Below are 19,183 nucleotides of genomic sequence, written 5' to 3' on the forward strand. Positions count from 1 at the left end.
GTTGATGCCATAGGCGAGTACCTTCTTCTTCTTTCTCTGACACAATTGTTGTTTCACCGACCTGAGTACTTCCTTTGAGTCTATAAAGATTTCCTACATTTTCTGCCTTCATAACAACTAGGGCGCCTTTTGACACTTTCAACACTCCATTCTGACCTGTAAACTTATAACCATCCAAGTCCAACACTCCCAAAGAAATCAATGTTTTCTTCAATTCAGGTACATGTCTAACATTAGTTAATGTTCTAATTGTGTTATCATACATTTTAATCTTGATATTTCCCATCCCAACAGTCTAACATGATACATTATTACCCATAAACACAAAACTACCATTTACAGCTTCATATGAAGTAAACCAATTTCTGTGTAGACTCATGTGATGAGAAGCACCAGAGTCTAACAACCAATTTTCAACATTCTGAGAGACATTACATACAAGTAAAGTTTCATCTACCATACATAATTCTTCAGTAGATAAAACTTCATCTATCATACCTGAATCAACTTGATTTGCTTCCTTCTTTGGGTTTTCAGACTCTTTCTGTTTCCAACAGTCTTTCTTGAGGTGTCCAATTTTATTACAGTACCAGCATTTCACCTTACACTTCTTGCTCTTTGATTTTGATCTGGAAGAACCCCTTGTTTTCTCTCTTTTCTTTTGACCGTCCTCTGGCTACCATGGCTTCTAATGCAGAGGTTTCAACATTGGACTTCTTCCTTACTTCTTTAGCTAACAGAGCTCCCACAACTGAATCAAATTCCAAGGACTCAGTTGTGCTCAAACTGATAGAGGTAACGAAGTGGTCCCATGACTCAGGTAGAGAACACAGCAAGGTGATAGCTTTGTCTTCTTCCTGAAATTTAACTTCCATATCCGACAATTGGAAAATAAGTGTATTAAAATCATTTAGATGTTCTGCAATTTTTGTACCCTCCTTCATCCGAACACTGTATAATTGTCTTTTTAGATAAATTTTGTTGGTTAACGATTTGGTCATATATAATGTTTCCAATTTTCCCCACAAACCTGTTGCTGAAGTTTCTTCAACTATATTGAAGAGAACTTCATCCACCAGGCATAACCTGATGGTACTGAGAGCTCGGGCATCCAAGTCCTCCCAATCCAAATCTATCATGCTAGTAGGTTTCTTCTTCACCCCGTCTAATGCTTTGTGCAACCCTTGTTGCACAAGCAAATCCCTAACTTTCAGTTTCCATAAAGCAAAGTTGTTCTTGCTGGTGAATTTCTCCACCTCGAACTTTGCATTCGTCATTTTAGCCATTTCTTTCTATAACGTTAATAAAAAATTGCTTCTAAATTTTGCTTCTAGGGTTTATTTCTGAATTTGAATTTCTCCACAATCTGCTTTCAACTAGGGTTTCTTTCTGATTTTGATTTTCTATACAAAAAATTCTGATATGTATTTTGTTCCCTTTTAATAAATTTTCAGAACTTCCATAAACAACTTCAAACCCTATTCCATTTTTCTATATCCTTTTTAGTTCAGAATTTCAGAGAGAAAAAAAAAATAATAATAATAATAATAAATAAATAAATAAAAATTCTTTTTTTTTCTAATAAAGCCTACTCATCAAAAAAATATCTTTACTTTTGCTGAGACAAAATAAAAATAATAAAAATAAAAATAAAAATAAAAATTACCTAGATTTCTTTAAAATAGCAGCTCAGCTTCAGACAGGGGCCTTTCTGCTTCTGCTGTGACAGGGGGCTCTCTGCAGCTTTCTGCGTTGACAAAGGGTTGTTTTCTGCTTCATCTGATGTTACCCGGACTTCTTAGAAGAAAACAAAGTTCAAACATCGGCTATCTGTTGTGATGCTACCCGGACTGAGATTGGCACTCCAGCGGGTTTTGCTTCCGGTGATTTCCCCTTGTTCGCAGCAATCAAAAAAAAATGCTCGGACTTCTTAAATAATCGACTGTCACATCGTATGGAAATGATGTCGACTTACAGTGGCTCGGGCTACAAAACAAAGTCAATCTTCAACGTGATCGAACTACAAACATGTAGAGGGCGGTTCTTTTTTTTCGGTGGCGGCGGCAGGCTTCAAGCGGCTCTGCCCTTGTGATAAAAAAAAGGAAAGAAGAAAACAGAAATTCTCTTTATCTACAGCGGAAGGTGGCCTTCCACAACGACCTCTTATTTCCCTGACTTCCTTTCTCGATGGAAGCAATGACCTCTTGTTTCCTAGACTGTGTCCCTCTTCTCTATGATTTAGTCAGTGGGCCTCAACAGGGAAGACTTTTAAAAACATCTCAACAACCAGACTAAGCTCTGATACCACTTGCTGGTCCAACCCGTTTATCAAGCAAGAAATAAATGAAAAGAAAAAAAAAATGAATGGGAAACTGAAATACACACAAGTAAACACAAAATATTTATGTGGTAAAACCTTGACAATGTGTCAAGGAAACCTCCACGGAGCAAAGGATTGGAAATATTTATTAATCAATATTGATTCTCCATAATACAGCCTCTCAGGCATTCACCAATTTCATATAGGCCTCTCCTCCATTACATAACTATTATTAGTTATGAATCTCATTACAAAACTATTATTAGTTATGAATCTCATTACAAAACTAACGGGTAGTAATGACATTATTTGTTGTCACATTTCAACAATTATGTCATAGATACTAGAAACAATTAAATAAATAACAATACTATTACAATATTTTAGGGGGGATATTTATAATGTAATTAAAGATTAACATTTTTATTTTCGTTAATAGTTGCAACATAGATAACATTAATAGAAAAGTTTTAAGTTATAGAACAACTCCAAGACACAAATGTTAGGCATATCCAATTTGTTAATGATCATTTTATATCAAGGAATGTAAAAGGCTGTGCAGTACTAGATAACATTAATAGAAAAGTTTTATGTTATAGAACAACTCCAAGACACAAATATTAGGCATATCCAATTTGTTTTATATCAAGGAATGTAAAAGGCTGTGCAGTGTTACCCGTGAGTTATTTTGCTTTGCAGAATGCAGCACTAGATAACATTAATAGAAAAGTTTTATGTTCTAGAACAACTCCAAGACACAAATGTTAGGCATATCCAATTTGTTAATGATCATTTTATATCAAGGAATGTAAAAGGCTGTGCAGTACTACCAGTGAGTTATTTTGCTTTGCAGAAGAAAGGGGTTAAGCAGAACAGCAAGCATACTCACACTGCAACCAATCCAATTTCTTAATGATAATTTTATATCAAGTAATGTAAAAGGCTGTGCAGTACTAGATAACATTAATAGAAAAGTTTTACGTTATAGAACAACTCCAAGACACAAATATTAGGCATATCCAATTTGTTTTATATCAAGGAATGTAAAAGGCTGTGCAGTATTACCCGTGAGTTATTTTACCCGTGAGTTATTTTGCTTTGCAGAATGCAGCACTAGATAACATTAATAGAAAAGTTTTATGTTATAGAACAACTCCAAGACACAAATGTTAGGCATATCCAATTTGCTAATGATCATTTTATATCAAGGAATGTAAAAGGCTGTGCAGTACTACCAGTGAGTTATTTTGCTTTGCAGGAGAAAGGGGTTAATCAGAACAGCAAGCATACTCACACTGCAACCAATCAGTTATTTTGTCAGTAAACAGGAATACTCCCTTATGGCTGCCCCCATGACCATAAGGATATGATAGGTTTGAGCTTATATGTTGCCATCGACCACTTCTCTCAATCAATGTGGGATAATACTTTTTTGTATAGAGAGGTACTTATGCTGTAACAACAATTGAGTAATAATAATGTTATTACAACATTTTGGGGGATATTCATAACGTGACAAAAGAAAACAAGTTTTTTTGCATATGGCTGCAAATACAAGCCTTATACATAGAACTAGTTGATAGTTTGTATATAACAATGTCAATTGGGATAATCTCAGGTGGTTGGGAGGAATGATTGGGATTCCCCCAACCCAGGTTGAATTCCCACAAGTGACAAAATAAGCTTTTGATGTAATGGCTGTGAGACTAATGTAATGGAAAAGAACATATATATTCATCATACTAAATATAAGGGTATTTTCCATGAAAAAGAAATATATATCTATATATATATATATATATATATATAACAAAAGAAAGGTAATGAAACATTTTTCATAGGGTGCATTTGCCATTCAGAAAACTTTAAATACATTATGGTAATTTAAGCCAGACAAAGCCTAATTATTTGGTTTTTAAAGTATGAAAAATAATTACTCATTGGATATTTAAATTATATCACAGATAAATTACTGCAAGCTCATTTAAACCAGTAGACAAATACCTTACTCCACTCAAGTAACAGTTTTTGGGAAAAACTAGTCTGCAAATATGTAATGTGTTTGTATAAAAATCTTCACAGATCACATGCAAATTAAGCTTAGACTCACCAGTACACCTTAGCAACAATTGGCACCTCAAATGGTGGTAATTAATGAATTACTAGGAAAATATCTATTGATACTTCAAGTCTCTGGAAGTACTGAGATGCGACTTGAATTCACCTACTCCTTTCTGGACAAGATCTACATGAAAAACCTCTGAGAATTCTTCAAGCAACGACTTGTGAGTCACGTCTAATAATGTACAAGCATCCCATGTTTCTGTGCAACCCTTGAACCTTGGAATAGCCACATTTTGTATTGAATTTGAATCATTTAATATATTGAATAAAGTCCCAACTGGACGGTCACTTATGCCACAGGGAACAATCCTAGTGAAGGGTGTGAGGTCTGTAGTAACATTAAGTGCGAGCCCATGATATGTTATCCACCGGGAAACACGAACGCCTATGGCTGCCACTTTCTTATTTCCTGCTCAGACAAAAAAGGCATGCATAAGGAAATATTTCTCATTGACTTTCCTCTTACCGTGCATCAAAGGAAGATTATTCGTGAGCTAAGATACATACCAACCCAAACACCTGTTAGGCCATCAATACGAGATCCCGTTAGAGAAAATGTGGACCACAGAGCTCGAATAACCACCTCTTCCAGTGCTCTGAGGTACCAATGGAGATCCATTTTGTGATGGCGCAAATTTATAATGGGGTACATCACGAGCTGCAACTCCAATGCATCTTAAACAACAATCAGAACCAAAAGCAATTTAGAAGATTCATGTTTTCTTGTTAAACCGTGAATCAATTTGCGTACCTAAAGCACATGTATGGAAATGAAGAGGGCCTAAGCAGAAAACTAGGTTCATATTTCCCGAGGTGAATCTGCCACTACCTGACCAGGGCCATGATATGTCACTTCACCACCACGTTCAGTTCGATATATATCAATTGGAGAATCATGTAGGTCAAAGAGCAGAAACTTCTCCGAGCTCCGAGTGCCCAAGGTATAAACAGGAGGATGCTGAAGAACCAATACAGAGTCGCATTCATCTTTATCTGCTTCCAACAGGGCATGCTTAGTTTCCACCATTTGTTTTTGCCAAGACCAAGCATCCTTGTATGGTACAAGTTCATCATATAAATCATAGTAATCACATCTGCATAATAAGGACTGATCTTAGTTTCGATTTAGGAAGAAAACACATCAATACTACAAGAAAGAATAAAAAGGAATATCCAATGATACTGGCCATCTTCATGGTGTGAATATAGATCACAAACACGACTGGCAGTTATGGTCTCAACTTCTGACATGTGTTTTTGCAGACCAGGCATCCTTGTATGGTATGAGTTCATTATACAAATCATAGTTATCACGTCTGCGTAATAAGGACTGACCTTAGTTTGGTTTAGGAAGAAAGCACATCAATACTGCAAGAAAGAATAAAAAGGAAGATTGAATGATACAACAATTAAGGCAGCATGCCATCTTGATGGTGTGAATATAGATCACAAATATCAATATGTAGATCCCAAACATTAAAGGCAGTTGCAGTATCTGTCTCAAGGGCAGTGTTAACCGTTATGCTACATAAGGGTTGACTTATGCATTTTATCACGTGGCAGATAGTTACGGATGATATTGATGGATGATTGATCAAACCCAAGGGCACTATTATGGATGCTCACACTATTCCGACCACCATCTTAGCAGTGGGTGTGCGGAATTTAGAAAAGAGCGTCTGCTTGCACAGACAATTATATGATGCCCCTAGAGCTTAGCAAGATTTCGAGTTCTGATGTATTCAGCTTCCTGGTGAGAGTTTGGGTGTAGCTCTAGTTCATGGTGGATATGGCACTTTAAATGGTTTTATTCATGAGTTGTATAGTCATCACATGACTAGGTGAGGTGATGTGGTCAAACATTGTTGGTGGTACGTGATGCCTAGGTGGAGCTTCCTATCATTTTGGTTGCATTGTGCCTATGTTTTACACATTGGCAATATTGGCATTATTTCACTATAGATCAATAGATATATGTACTCCTTTCACATTATTCCAAGCATTTTTATGGTTATTTTTCTATGGTTTAATGTGGTGTGGAGCCTCGTGTGAGAGCACCCTAGGTACTTCAGGGCCTTGTGATGGTTAGACCACTTTATTATGATATATAGACACACCCCTTTGATGGAGTGCTCCCCTTGCGCACAATTGTCGAGGTTGATTGTACCTTTTAATGGTTAGGTTGACCCTATTTTGACTATATGGAGTTACTTGCTAAAGTGCCCTTCTTCATTTGCTTGGTTTCACACTTGTGATTGTGTTGTTGAGTGGTGTATGGTAGTTTTAGTTGGGGCATTCACCTTGATTGGCACCGGTGTTGAGAAGCCTTTCTATTATATCACTATTCTTTGCTTGGGATGGGGTTGTCCCTTGTATTCCTTGGAGTGGGTTGAGATTGGATTGACTTGGCATCTGGTTCATGGCATTATTTAATGGATTGTTGACTTATCATCATCTTGCAAATCACACGTACCATTATTAGGAAGTTGTATGCACTTCTTGAGGGGTGCCTTACTTATTCTATGGTTTTGTGACTTGTCACATGTGCAGAGCCTTTTCCTTTGGGGGGCACACCTATCTTGGGCTAATTTACTGTTTATGCGGAGACATGTTGGAGGGCGCACCTATTGGAGGAACATTTTATCATTTTCTTGCATTCTTTACAGATTCAACCTACCTATTTTGAGGACAATGGAGCGTTTGACACTTTCTATTGCTATTTTTGGAGAGGTGTCCCACCTTGAGCTCTGATGCATAGAGATCTGGCTATGCCACATCTGTACATGTGGCATCACCACACATATTTTAATAGTTGTTTGACTTGTACTCTCAAGTTAGTTGAGTGATGATGTTATTTTATGCTTTCCTAGAATGAATCTAAGGTTTTTACAGGGATATTATTATTTTATTGTGGAGATTGTTGTGACAACTCTATATAATCAAGGCTCCTACTGTAATGGTTGTTGACATTTTGACAAAACACTAGGGACTTTTGATTGGTGTTTTGTTCAGGGCACTTGTTTTGGAATCCTATTGTTGAAGACTAATGGTTGATTTCTTGCATCAAGTTTGTTAATCAAAGGCTGTAAATAAATGGTAATGTTGTTCCTCCTAAAACAGTGTAATTGTGATTGATTCTCCCCTCATCTGTTTGCATCTAAGTGCTGGGAATGTATTCATATGCCTAATTTCTTAATTAAGGTTTGGAATAGATGCATAACTTTATGATAGACGAACCATTGGTTACAAATTTATAGGTCTTTCCTAATTTGAATTGCTCTCAAGATAAATTGGATTTAGTGAGAAACATCATATGTCAGTGGATAATTTCTTAATCCAGGTTGTTTACTCTCATATTTTCATAAGAAAACCTTTGGTTCTTACTGCCCTATTACCCATATGCCCAACTTTGTTCTAGGCACTAATCCTACCCTCAACCGTCCTCATAAAACTCATAAAATCAACCATTTAACTTGCAGGTTTGAAATCTGAAATATATAAAAGGCAAAATCAGAATACATGTTGCTGTCCAGAAGCAAAAGGAATCTTCCTTTTATATATGATATATCTGGAAATTATCACTAAAATCCATATATCTAGATCTTATTTCCCTAGCAAAAGAATCTTTCTTTGCTGTCCAGAACTCTGAATCAGTGTTACACTCATCGCAATAATATCGAAATTATCATGATATTATCACCAAAATCCATCTCCTGATAATTATTAATATCGGAATTATCATGCTATTATTGGAATTATCATGATAATTTTGCCAGTATTTATCATGATAAATTCCAATTTCAAAATTATCACAATAACTTCCTTAGTTGTTATTGCCTCAAAATTCCATGGCCTAAACAGCTATAGTCCCTCTAAGAAGCTGGCTGCGAAGGAGAACCTCTGTGTAGCTAGTTAGAACCAAACTGTTAGACCCCCCAAACAGGGAACCAGTCAAGACTTGACTAGAACGGTCAACCAGAAAATACATAAAATATTCAACAAAAAAACACATGTATTAATGTGCATCCATATGAATCCAAACCATTTATACATATATAGAAAAAATTCTCATTTATATAGCATTTAAGAGTGCATATAACAAAAATCGCACCCAGTCCAATCCATCTCTGAGCCAAAAATACATAGACAAATAGGCTCTAGATGGCCTCTAGCATCCAAAAAAAATCATGCTACAATAAATAGCTACGTATCATCGAAATCATTGCCTATATTTGGATCTTCATCATCAATATCACCCTCTAAGCATTAAAATAAAATAGAAAAAGCTTAACATGTCAAGTTGAGATATTCTTTGAGTGATAGGTATATTTTTACTACAGTGATGACAAAGGAGTTCAACAATCAATGCCACTAACATCAAGGTACATAGAGGGCTTGGTGCTCTTGATTAAATGCTAGTTCTATACCCTCATAGACAAAATCCAATGGAAATGTTGCAATCCCCCCAACCCTGAAATCTTAAAAACTATTAAGTTTGTTGGATTTTGAGTTGGATCTAAAATTCTACTTTCTCCATATGAAATCCAATGAGGTTGGAACCTCAAACATCCTAAAACAATTAATGATAATGTTCAATTTTACATTAAGAATTTAACATTACCATTAATTGCATAGCAATAGTAGGGCCATAGGCTTGAATATTAAGCTGCCCTACTCAAAAATTATTGTTAAAAAAATTATTTGCATTTGGAAAGTCCTTGGTCGCATTGTATGGAATCAACCGATTTGGTGAGAAAAGGCTGATTTGGTATCAAACCGACTAGTTTCATTACAGAACCGGCTAGTTCAGTACCAAACCGGCCTTTTCTGGTTCCAAGCCTCAAACTGGACCGATCTGGGAGTCAAACTGGTCAGACCGACTAATTCCATCAGTTCTAGACCAATTTTGATAACATTGGAGACAATACAAATTATCACCTTGCTGATATCTCACTTGTTCCCATTGTAAGATGGTATTTTGGGATTTTTAACCTCATTTTGCAAAAGTTACTAAAGGGGATTGAGCTCTGAGGATATTGTGACACTTTTCCATCAAGCAAACACGGAAAAATTTGTAGTTTTCATTGCCATCAACTAAGCATTTGTGGAGGGGGCGTTCACTCCAATCTACCATATCCATATTCCTAGGTATGTAGAAAAATTTATGCCTTTATTTTCTTTGTTATTCAAGATTTAGTATAGAGTTTGCAATGACCATTAGATATGCCTCTTCTTTCCCTTTTTAAATGGGAGATTTAACACTTATGTAGCTATAATATTTTAATTGCAACTTCCTTTAAGTTTTTTGTTCATATGTATTCTGAATTTCACCATTTGTTTTGTGTTGTAGGTTTAAATTTTAAAAATTTAATCCAAGCTTTATAAAATGGCAAAGTCATTGGATCTAATGTGGGAGTATGTTGAACCATATGAGGGTCATAATAGAACAACATTGAGTTGCAACCTATGTGGAATACTAATATTTGGCAGAGTCAACCACTTGAAATGCTACCTTGCCAAAACCCAGGGCATGAAGTGCATATTTGCCCTACAGCTACCCCACAAGTTGTCCTTAATGCAAAGGACTCAATTCTTAATTTTGCTAGGAAGAAAGATCAAAGGGAAGAATTGAGGAACTGCAAGCTTCTTAGGGGTAGGAGAAACCTAATGCTCGACCACACCTTCTTAGTGCATTATGATTATCCTTAATCTATATGTCTATGATGATCATCTCATGAGAAACATTTATTTTTGTTTTGATGTGATTTTGTATTATCCTATCAAGACTTGTGACATAGGACAAATATAATATTCTAGTATCAATGATTAACATCGTACACATCTTATTTATTAGTTTTGAGTTCAAATTTATGTAGCAATGTGTTTAATTGATGTTATTGCTTTATATGTTTAAAATTTTGAAAAAATGATTTTTTTTGCATTTTTTAAGTTTCCCAATAATTTTTAATGATTTCAATATTTTCTCCAATATTGTCGATAATTTATTTTCCTGACCCTAGGCAAATAAATTCTTGATAAAAATAAATGTAAAAAAATCTGAATAATATAATCTTCAAAATCAAGTTTTAGATTTTCCTTCTTAAGTCAAAATAGCATATTTTATATTTTATTATTCACTTAGCCTTCTACATGATTCGGTTATATACATGTTTATGACGGTGTCATGTTATTGTATCCTTTTTCTACTTCATTTTATCCGAGATTTAACTTTGACATTTTCTAGCAGTTGCGTTTGCACTCCCTCGTTGTACTCGTACCAGTTGTATCGTTCAGTCCCATTGACCTATTTATGGTCATTTGTTGGAGATTAATAAAATTATCTTATCTTATATCATCTTATTTTCGACAGGCAGCAACCCTACAAATTGGCTTGATGATATGATATGTCAGCGCCTCCACCATTTGCACCAATCACTTAACCTTTCAACATCTGGTATTCCTCTTGAATGAAGGTGAACAACCACTCAATAGGAACTTTGATCATTTTGCAATTGGGTTTCTTTTCTTAATGTTTTGGGCATTTAGTATGGATAAAGAGGTGATCTAGATGATTGATCGATCTTAATTATAAATATGTTCTCTCACCTTACAAGGGGGGTTAATTTTTAACCCTAGTCCAATGGAACCTCCCTTAAAGCCTTAGGGATATAGGAGGGACAATACTTGGAAGATTTGGATTGAAATGGTGTGTTCATTCTCCTTTCACCATACTTCTCACTTTCCACGTCACATTACAAGTCCTTTATACCATCTCCATTCTTCAAGTCCAACTTGTCATTGGTTCATTAGGATTTGGCACTCTCTTATCCACATCGTTGAGTAGGGTCGGGAAACATTGCCCTATGTTGAAATGTGTAACTAGGTTCGGTCTTCATAATGTCTAATGTATTCACGATTTTATGTATTTGATGAAAAGAGAAAAAAAGTAATTTTGTTATTATTATTATTTGGAGCATGGGTTTCATGTTCAAGGTTAGTTTATTTGTAGGTCAAGCACCCATTGAGTACTTCTAGGTTTTTCATTGAGTCAAGAAGTCATTGTATGTAAAGACCCTATTAAGGCATCTTGTATCATGAAAAAGAAATTTATTGAGTCATCAAAATGTCATAAAGACCCTCCAAGACCTAGTCAACCTAGAAAAGACAAGTCGGGCTATAAAGCAGTGAAGTCAGCCTATTAAGAGCCTCCAAGCAGCCTATATATAAGAGGTACTCGACCTCATTTGGAAAGTATCCAAGCAGCTCGTATAGGAACAAAAAAGAGACTAATAAAGCAAGCAAAGAAGAGGAGAGATAAAAGAAGGAAGATAGAAGCAATTGAAGTCTGATTTGGGCCACCTCCATCTCACACATGCGAGTGAACTAGGGCATATTTTGCAGCAGCAACACCGAAATTGCAGTCACCACACAAGACCGAAATTTGGAGTTAGAAGGATCAAGATTGCTGGTCGAATTATCAAGGAAGAAGCAGCTCCCCAAATGAAGGAAGAAAGAGTCATTTCACGCCATCTTTATCACACATGCCAATCTAGTGTTTCTGCAGTGCAAGCCGAAAATTGCAATCCTGAAGCAGCAAACCGAAATTCTGAAGAAGAGCCGAAATTTGAAGTATTGGAGCAGATTTGACTAGCGTTGACTTTGCGGAAGAGAAGTTCATCAAGGACAAGGTTGACTTGATCTTGGAGGGGTCTTTGTCAAGGGTCAGGTCTTGGAATCCGTCATCTATATGGTTGAAGTAGTACATGATAGAAAGGAAGTAGCCCATGACATCATCATTAGAAGCATAGAAGGACAACTGGAATAGCAATCTATATGGTTGGAGAAAGTCATCTAGCAAGATATAAAGATCAACATACATCATCATCATTAAGGAATAAGGATCATTAAGATTCTTCATTGGAATCCTTGTTAGGGATTCATCATTCTTTGAAAAAGCAAGTATCACACAGATAGCCTACATTCCACATAATGTGAGATCCATATTTTAGAAGGATGATGGTATGATGACAAGATGTGAAACATATCAAGTTGGTTGAAGTACTTTCATCTTCAAGCATAGAAAGGAAGTTGCCCGAAGGAAGTCTAGATGGCCACATGGAGGAAGAGGTATGCATACATTCGGTAATAAATAGATGAAGTCATGTCATCATATGGTTGCAAATAGAATGGTTAAGATGCTCTATCTCATGAGCATGATGAAAGAAGAAGAAACTCTTCCATTAGATTGATGCATGAAGGCAAGTAGTCAATGCGCCTAGAACTCTTCTACATATCGACAAATATGAAATCAACATAATATGACCTCATTAAGATTATGAAGTGGTTGGCAACTATGGTTCCCATAATGAAGGAACTGTGTATAGAAGATCTTGAGGAAGCAATATGCAAAGAAAGGTGAAAGAAGAGTTCGTGAGAAGATGCATCTATTGTCAAGTAAGATAAGATAAGTGATCAACATCTAATAACTAGAAGAATTAGTTATGACATCTCCATGGAGAAAGATATGGAGACCCTGATATGTTGGAAAAAGAAAACCTTGGTAATGTATGTCTTGGAGATGGATTCATAAAATATGCGAAAGGATGTTGATGCAAAAAGCGGATGTCATGACAAAAGGCCATCATAGAAAGGTAACTTTGATTTGATGTTTATTTTGATTTTTTGAAAACATCCGATTGGGTTGAAACAAGGCTACCAGAAGAGGGTTGTAGAAGTCACCTACAACTAGTATTCATGAGATTGATTGGAAGATCCTAAAAGAAACATGACTTTGAAGAGGTAGTTGTATGAAGGATAGCCAGATGTGGACTAGAAGATCACTTTCCGATGGAGAGAAGGATGACATGACTAATGAATCAACACGATGTTTCATTGAAGGGAAGTGAAGAAGAAGATAGTTGATGCCCCACGAAGAAGATGGCTCCTTGACGAAGAAATTAAAGTTCATGACATGATGCCAAAAGGAGGAGCCCTACAAGCAACTAATAGGATCTCCACTGAAGAGAGTTGCTATTGTTGACAAGTCCCTTGTTAAGAGGGAGCTTGGGAATATTCCTTTTATAGGAATGAGCAGATACTCCCTGGTTAAGAGGGAGAGATAGACACATCATTCTTGTCTTCATGTTATGAAGAAAGAGTGGAGGATCGAGTAAGCATCTAAGATTGATTCTGATACTCTTTGAGGATGAGGTAGGGCATCCAATAGGTAAGAGTAGTAGAAGAGGAAATTCCATGAGGATGGGTTAATCCAAGATGGGAATGGTCCTAGAAGGACATACCTTGTGAACATCCAGATGGGGTATGTGCCTTCAGAGACAATGATGGTGTCTATTAGTCATTATCTCCCTAGAATTGTGCTCTATTCTTGTGGAAAGATAGAGTTGTTAGTCAAGGCCTTGTTATATGACAATGTTGGTTGATATGATGAGATGCATTGATATAAGCTGAAAAAATAGCTTATGAGATGGCTTACCAATCTGACTCTTCTTATGAGAATTCTTCAATATGAGAATGTCCAAGTACCTTGTATGGATTATGAATACCTCCCTAGTTAAGAGGGAGTGTTGAAATGTGTAACTAGGTTCGGTCTTCATAATGTCTAATGTAATCATGATTTTATGTATTTAATGAAAAGAGAAAAAGAAATTTTATTATTATTATTTTGTAGCATGGGTTTCATGCTCAAGGTTATTTTATTTGTAGGTCAAGCACCCATTGAGTGCTTCTAGGTTTTGTCATTGAGTCAAGAAGTCAAAGAAGTCATTGTCATATGTAAAGACCCTATTAGGGCATCTTGTATCATGAAAAATAAATTTATTTGAGTCATCAAAATGTCATAAAGACCCTCCATGACCTAGTCAACCTACAAAAGACAAGTTGGCTTATAATGTCGTGAAGTCGTCCTCCAAGACATGAAAAGGCGACCTATTAAGAGCCTCTAAGAGGTACTCGACCTCACTTGGAAAGTATCCAAGCAGCTCGTAGAGGAACAAGAAAGAGACTAATAAAGCAAGCGAAAAAGAGGAAAGATAAAAGAAGGAAGATAGAAGCAATTGAAGTCTGTTTTGGGCCACCTTCATCTCACACGTACAAGTGAACTAGGGTATATTTTGCAGCAGCAACACCGAAATTGCAGTCACCACAGAAGACCGAAATTTGGAGTTAGAAGGATCAAGATTGTTGGCTAAATTATCAAGGAAGAAGCAACTCCCCAAGTGAAGGAAGAAAGAGTCATTTCACACCATCTTTCTCACACATGCCAATCTAGTGTTTCTGTAATGCAAGCCAAAAATTGCAGTGCTGAAGCAGTGAGCCGAAATTCTGAAGAAGGGCCAAAATTTGAAGTATTGGAGAAGATTTGACTAATGTTGACTTTGTGGAAGAGAAGCTCATCAAGGAAAAGATTGACTTGGTCTTGTAGGGGTCTTTGTCGAGGATCATAGGTCTTGGAATTCATCATTTGAACATTCTATAAAAAGATAAGAATTCTTGTGGGTTTTCCTCTCAAGAGGAGAGGCTTTGACCTTGGCTTTCAATGTACATTTTGTGTCCTCTTGTCTCATTGATCTTTATTGCTTGGTCTTTGTTTGATGATAAAGAACACAATGATAAAGTGAAAGAAGAAGCTAATAACAAGTACATCAAGTTAAGTAAAAGAACATCACAAGCAATTATCAAATTAAGAGAAATAACCTCATCTAGCTTCCCCTAGATTTCTCAACACCCTAGAGGTTGATGCAGCTAAAGGAATGGAAGAGCATAGTATGGCCACAATGAAAGAAAAGAAAATCAAAATGCAATAGATGACTAGGACATAAGTTAGTGCGTGGGCAAAAGCCTAACATGAGCTCTACCCTCCTCATTTTCCATCACTCGGTTCCTAAGCACTTGATGCTCCATCTCATTAAAAGGAACCTTTGCATGTCCCAACCCTGATGAGTAATAAATTGCCTCATCTTAAGGGGTAAATTAAATGCTATATCATAAAGAGCAAGCTTTGATCCTTGAGCTATGCACCAAAATACAAAGCATTATCAAAAAGAAGTAAAAGGCACACCAAAAGGGTGGAAAAATCAAGTTGAGCAAGGTAACTCACGCATCCACGATTGCTCCCTCCATTACATCTATACACTTAGGATGTGGACTCACATTAGCCAATCCCCTTACCATAGCACTTGACCATGAAGTATTTCCCCTCCATTGCCACTTACTTGCACCAACACCTGTTGATTGAAGGATTAACCTTGGAAATGCCACCTCCCCTTGGGGGCTGGAAGCACCTAATAAGGTTAACCACTTAGCCACCCTTACAAAGGTAGGGAACACCTTTACAAGACTTGATCTAGATAGATATTTGAAGGTGATCCCAGTTTGAAGTATTAATATGCCTTTAACACTTAAGTATGGTCCACTTAGATGCATTTATGATCTTAGTCTATAATGAATGGTTGCTTTCACTTGAGTTAGAGTTGGTTTTTCCAGGTGGTCCAGAGCAGCAAAGGCCTTGAGGACACCTCATTCCACATGATGCCCAAGCCATATACTACATTCCAGAGAGCATGATGACTTAACAGATGCAACGTTGCCCACTTTTGGCAGAGCGCTAGTCCTTTTGATGACTTGAGCAGTCGATATACATCCCATAGCACCCCCAGTGTTGGAGAATACAATAGGACAGTTATTAATTCAATTCTCCTTAACCTTAATAATTGCTTGTGAACTTTATTTATCTTCTTATGTTTCTTTATTAGATCTTTTCATCAAACAATTATCAAGAGAAAAAATAATAAAGACAATGGACACAAGAATTAGGCTCCAAGCCAAGGCAAAACCCCTCCAAGGGGAAAACCCAGAAATAATCTCTTCTCTTCTTATAGAATTTGCTTCAAATGAGAAAACCAAGACCCAAAACCCTAGACCAAGTCCTCCTCCAAGCACCAAGTCAGCCCTCCAAGAATCCCTTCCAATTAGGTCAAAGATTAACCAAGTCAACAAGGGTCAATCCTTCTTCAACCAACTTCCAGCTTCAACTTCGGCCCCCAGCTTCAAGTCTGCAACTTCAATCCCTTGGAATAGTAGAAATACTTCTTTCTGGCACGTGACAATCTTCCAAGAACTTCTTCCTCAAGCAAGTCAATGTCTTCAAAGTCAACAAGAGTCAAAGCTAGGTCAAAACAATGTTTCGGCCCTCCTGCAACTTGGATCTAAAATTTTTGGCCTCCTCCAATTCTCTGCCTCCTGCAATAACCCTAACCCTTCGCACATGTGGACAGAAATATAAAGAAATTAGGTCTTTCTCTTTTGCTAGGTCTTCTTTCTTGTCTTCTAGCCTTCTTCGCTCCTCTTCTTGCTTGATATCGAACTTTTCTCAGTGCAGATCGAATGTATCAAATGAGGTCAAAGTTGCTTCTATTTATAGCCTTTCCATGAGGTCGAATAGACTCTCCTAGGTTGACTTGTCACTGGTAAGGCCGACTTGTCACTGGTAAGGCCAACTTGTGCTTGGAGGCTCATAGGACTTTCTAGACCCATAATTAATATCTTTTACATGTTACAACTTGCCCAATAAGGTCTTATACAAATGACAGCGACTCTTTTGACACAAGAAATTTATTCTTTTGACATGACAAGCCCTAGGATCATGAAATGCATGCTTGACCTAGATGACCAATAAAATGAAGCATGAAACCCATGCTTAAAAATAATATTTTTCTTTCTTCTTTTTCTTGTAACATAAGATATACATATTGACATGAGTACAATGACAATTATGAAGACTGAAACTAGTTACATTTTCCAACACTCCCTCTTAACTAGGGAGGTATTCATAATTGTATAACCAGTACAAGGTTATTCTCAAACTGAAGAGTTCTCATAAGAAGAGTCGGATTGGTAAGCCATCTTTTAAGCATCAATCATCATGACCAACATTGTCAACATAGTAAGGCCTTAACTTGACAAGATCTTCTTATATCAAAGCATAATGTTGGGAGGCTTTACGTGAGATACCACACTACCTCTTCAAGGTACATACCCATCCGGATGTTCACTAGGTATGTCCTTTTAGGACTATTCTTATCTTGGATTACCCATCCTCAAATAATTCTAGTCCTCTTCGACCACTCTTACCGTGGATACTTGTTCAATCCTCAAAGAGTGCCAGTCGACTTCCTATCTTGGATTTTCTATCCTCAAGGAAGTCTCAAATGCTTATCCAATCCTCCATTCTCCCTATCATGGCCTTCACTTAGACATACAGTTGTTAGTCCTAGCCTAGTGCATGACACATGATAGAAGAGAATATAATGTCCATCATCACTCCCTCTCAACTAGGGAGGATATCCTCATTCCCACTTGATTAGGGAATAGATCCTTACTCCTTTTTCAATTATTCAAAGAGACTCCTTTTTCTCCCTCTCAAATATAGAAGAGATTCCTTACTTCCTTTTGATTTGGAAGTCATAACCATAAGCTTTCTAGCTTGTCTTCATAAGTGTATCAGCTACTAGTTCTTCATGGAGATAGTTCTTTCCTTTGTATCTCATCATATTGAGTTTCTTTCTTCCTAGACGTTGTGGAGTCATCCTCTTCCTTCTATCTTGTGATAGGATTCAAGCCATCAACCTTTCATATCACTTTCCTCTAGTCATCATCAATGAAGGCATTGTACTAAGCCTTCCAAAACAGAGTCAATCATATCTCCCTCTAAACATGAAAGTGAACGTCAAGTTATCTTCTTATACTACTACCTATCAATCGCAAGATGATAATATCACTGTTGATAATATCGGCGATATTCGGAAATATCGCGATATTTTCGGCAAAACGATATATCGCCGAAAAAATATCGCGATATTTTCTGTTTTGAAAATATCGCGATATTTTCAAAATATCGGCAAATATCGGAAAATATCGGCAAAATATCACGATATTTTGAAAATATCGGCTATATTTAAAAATTTGAAAAAAAAAAAATTTATGCTTGCCGATATTTGCCGATATTTTCGCCGATATTGCCGATAAGATATTTTCTGGACCCTTGCCGATATTTTGCCGATACCGATATTTTCAACACTGGATAATATAAACATCTTGATTACATAATCCTTCAAGGATTGTCAAAACCATTCACTCAATCCATATGTTCTTTGAATCGAGTTCAACACCAACAGTTGAACTTGCCTCAACTGTCATTATGCATTTCTGCAACATCCTTCTAGGTAGCAAAACAATATGTCAACCAGATAACCAATATCAAAATATTAATATCAGACTTACCTTATCATGATGGCCCTTTCATCAAAGTATTAGCTTACTTGAGTCTTTGAGATCAACATCCTTTTGCATGGTCCATCTTCATATTGTACAAGAATCCTTCTCCATGCATTCATTTTAATTTGGGTGCCCATGGATCAAACTTGATTCTTAACTCCCTTTCTTCTGGAGACTATACTTGATGTTGATCAATATTGTTATATTTACACTGTTGAGAAATCAATGTGGATGGAAATTAGGTACCAACCCAACAGGGATCCAAGTGTCAGCTAGGCTACCTACCAAGATACCAACTCAACAGGGATTTAGGTGTCATCTAGGCTACCTGCCAGGACACCAACTCAACAAGGATCCAGGTGTCATCTAGGCTACCTGCCGAGACACCAACTTTAAGTACCATCATACGGGCTTATTTAGCCTAAGGTACAACAACTCATCATCTCT

General features: G+C 36.7%; 1 protein-coding gene across 3 annotated transcripts in view; it reads right to left on the reverse strand.

Annotated features, from left to right (window-relative positions):
* Window positions 1-4,370: 4,370 nt before the first annotated feature.
* Window positions 4,371-19,183, reverse strand: part of LOC149137967 (octanoyltransferase LIP2p, chloroplastic-like) — a 75,022-nt gene continuing 60,209 nt past the window's right edge. For all 3 annotated transcript variants that reach the window (XM_089449248.1, XM_089449249.1, XM_089449250.1), the window contains 3 exons: window positions 5,274-5,538; window positions 4,952-5,102; window positions 4,371-4,853 (listed from right to left, as the gene is read on the reverse strand). In XM_089449248.1, coding sequence (XP_089305374.1) covers window positions 4,495-4,853; window positions 4,952-5,102; window positions 5,274-5,538 — 775 coding nt within the window. In that variant the 3' untranslated portion in view covers window positions 4,371-4,494. The remainder of the gene's footprint in view (window positions 4,854-4,951; window positions 5,103-5,273; window positions 5,539-19,183) is intronic.

The sequence above is a fragment of the Pinus tabuliformis genome, chromosome X (assembly GCF_031772625.1).
Source record: "Pinus tabuliformis cultivar Carrire ecotype Pingquan chromosome X, CPIR1, whole genome shotgun sequence".
Classification (NCBI taxonomy): domain Eukaryota; kingdom Viridiplantae; phylum Streptophyta; class Pinopsida; order Pinales; family Pinaceae; genus Pinus; species Pinus tabuliformis.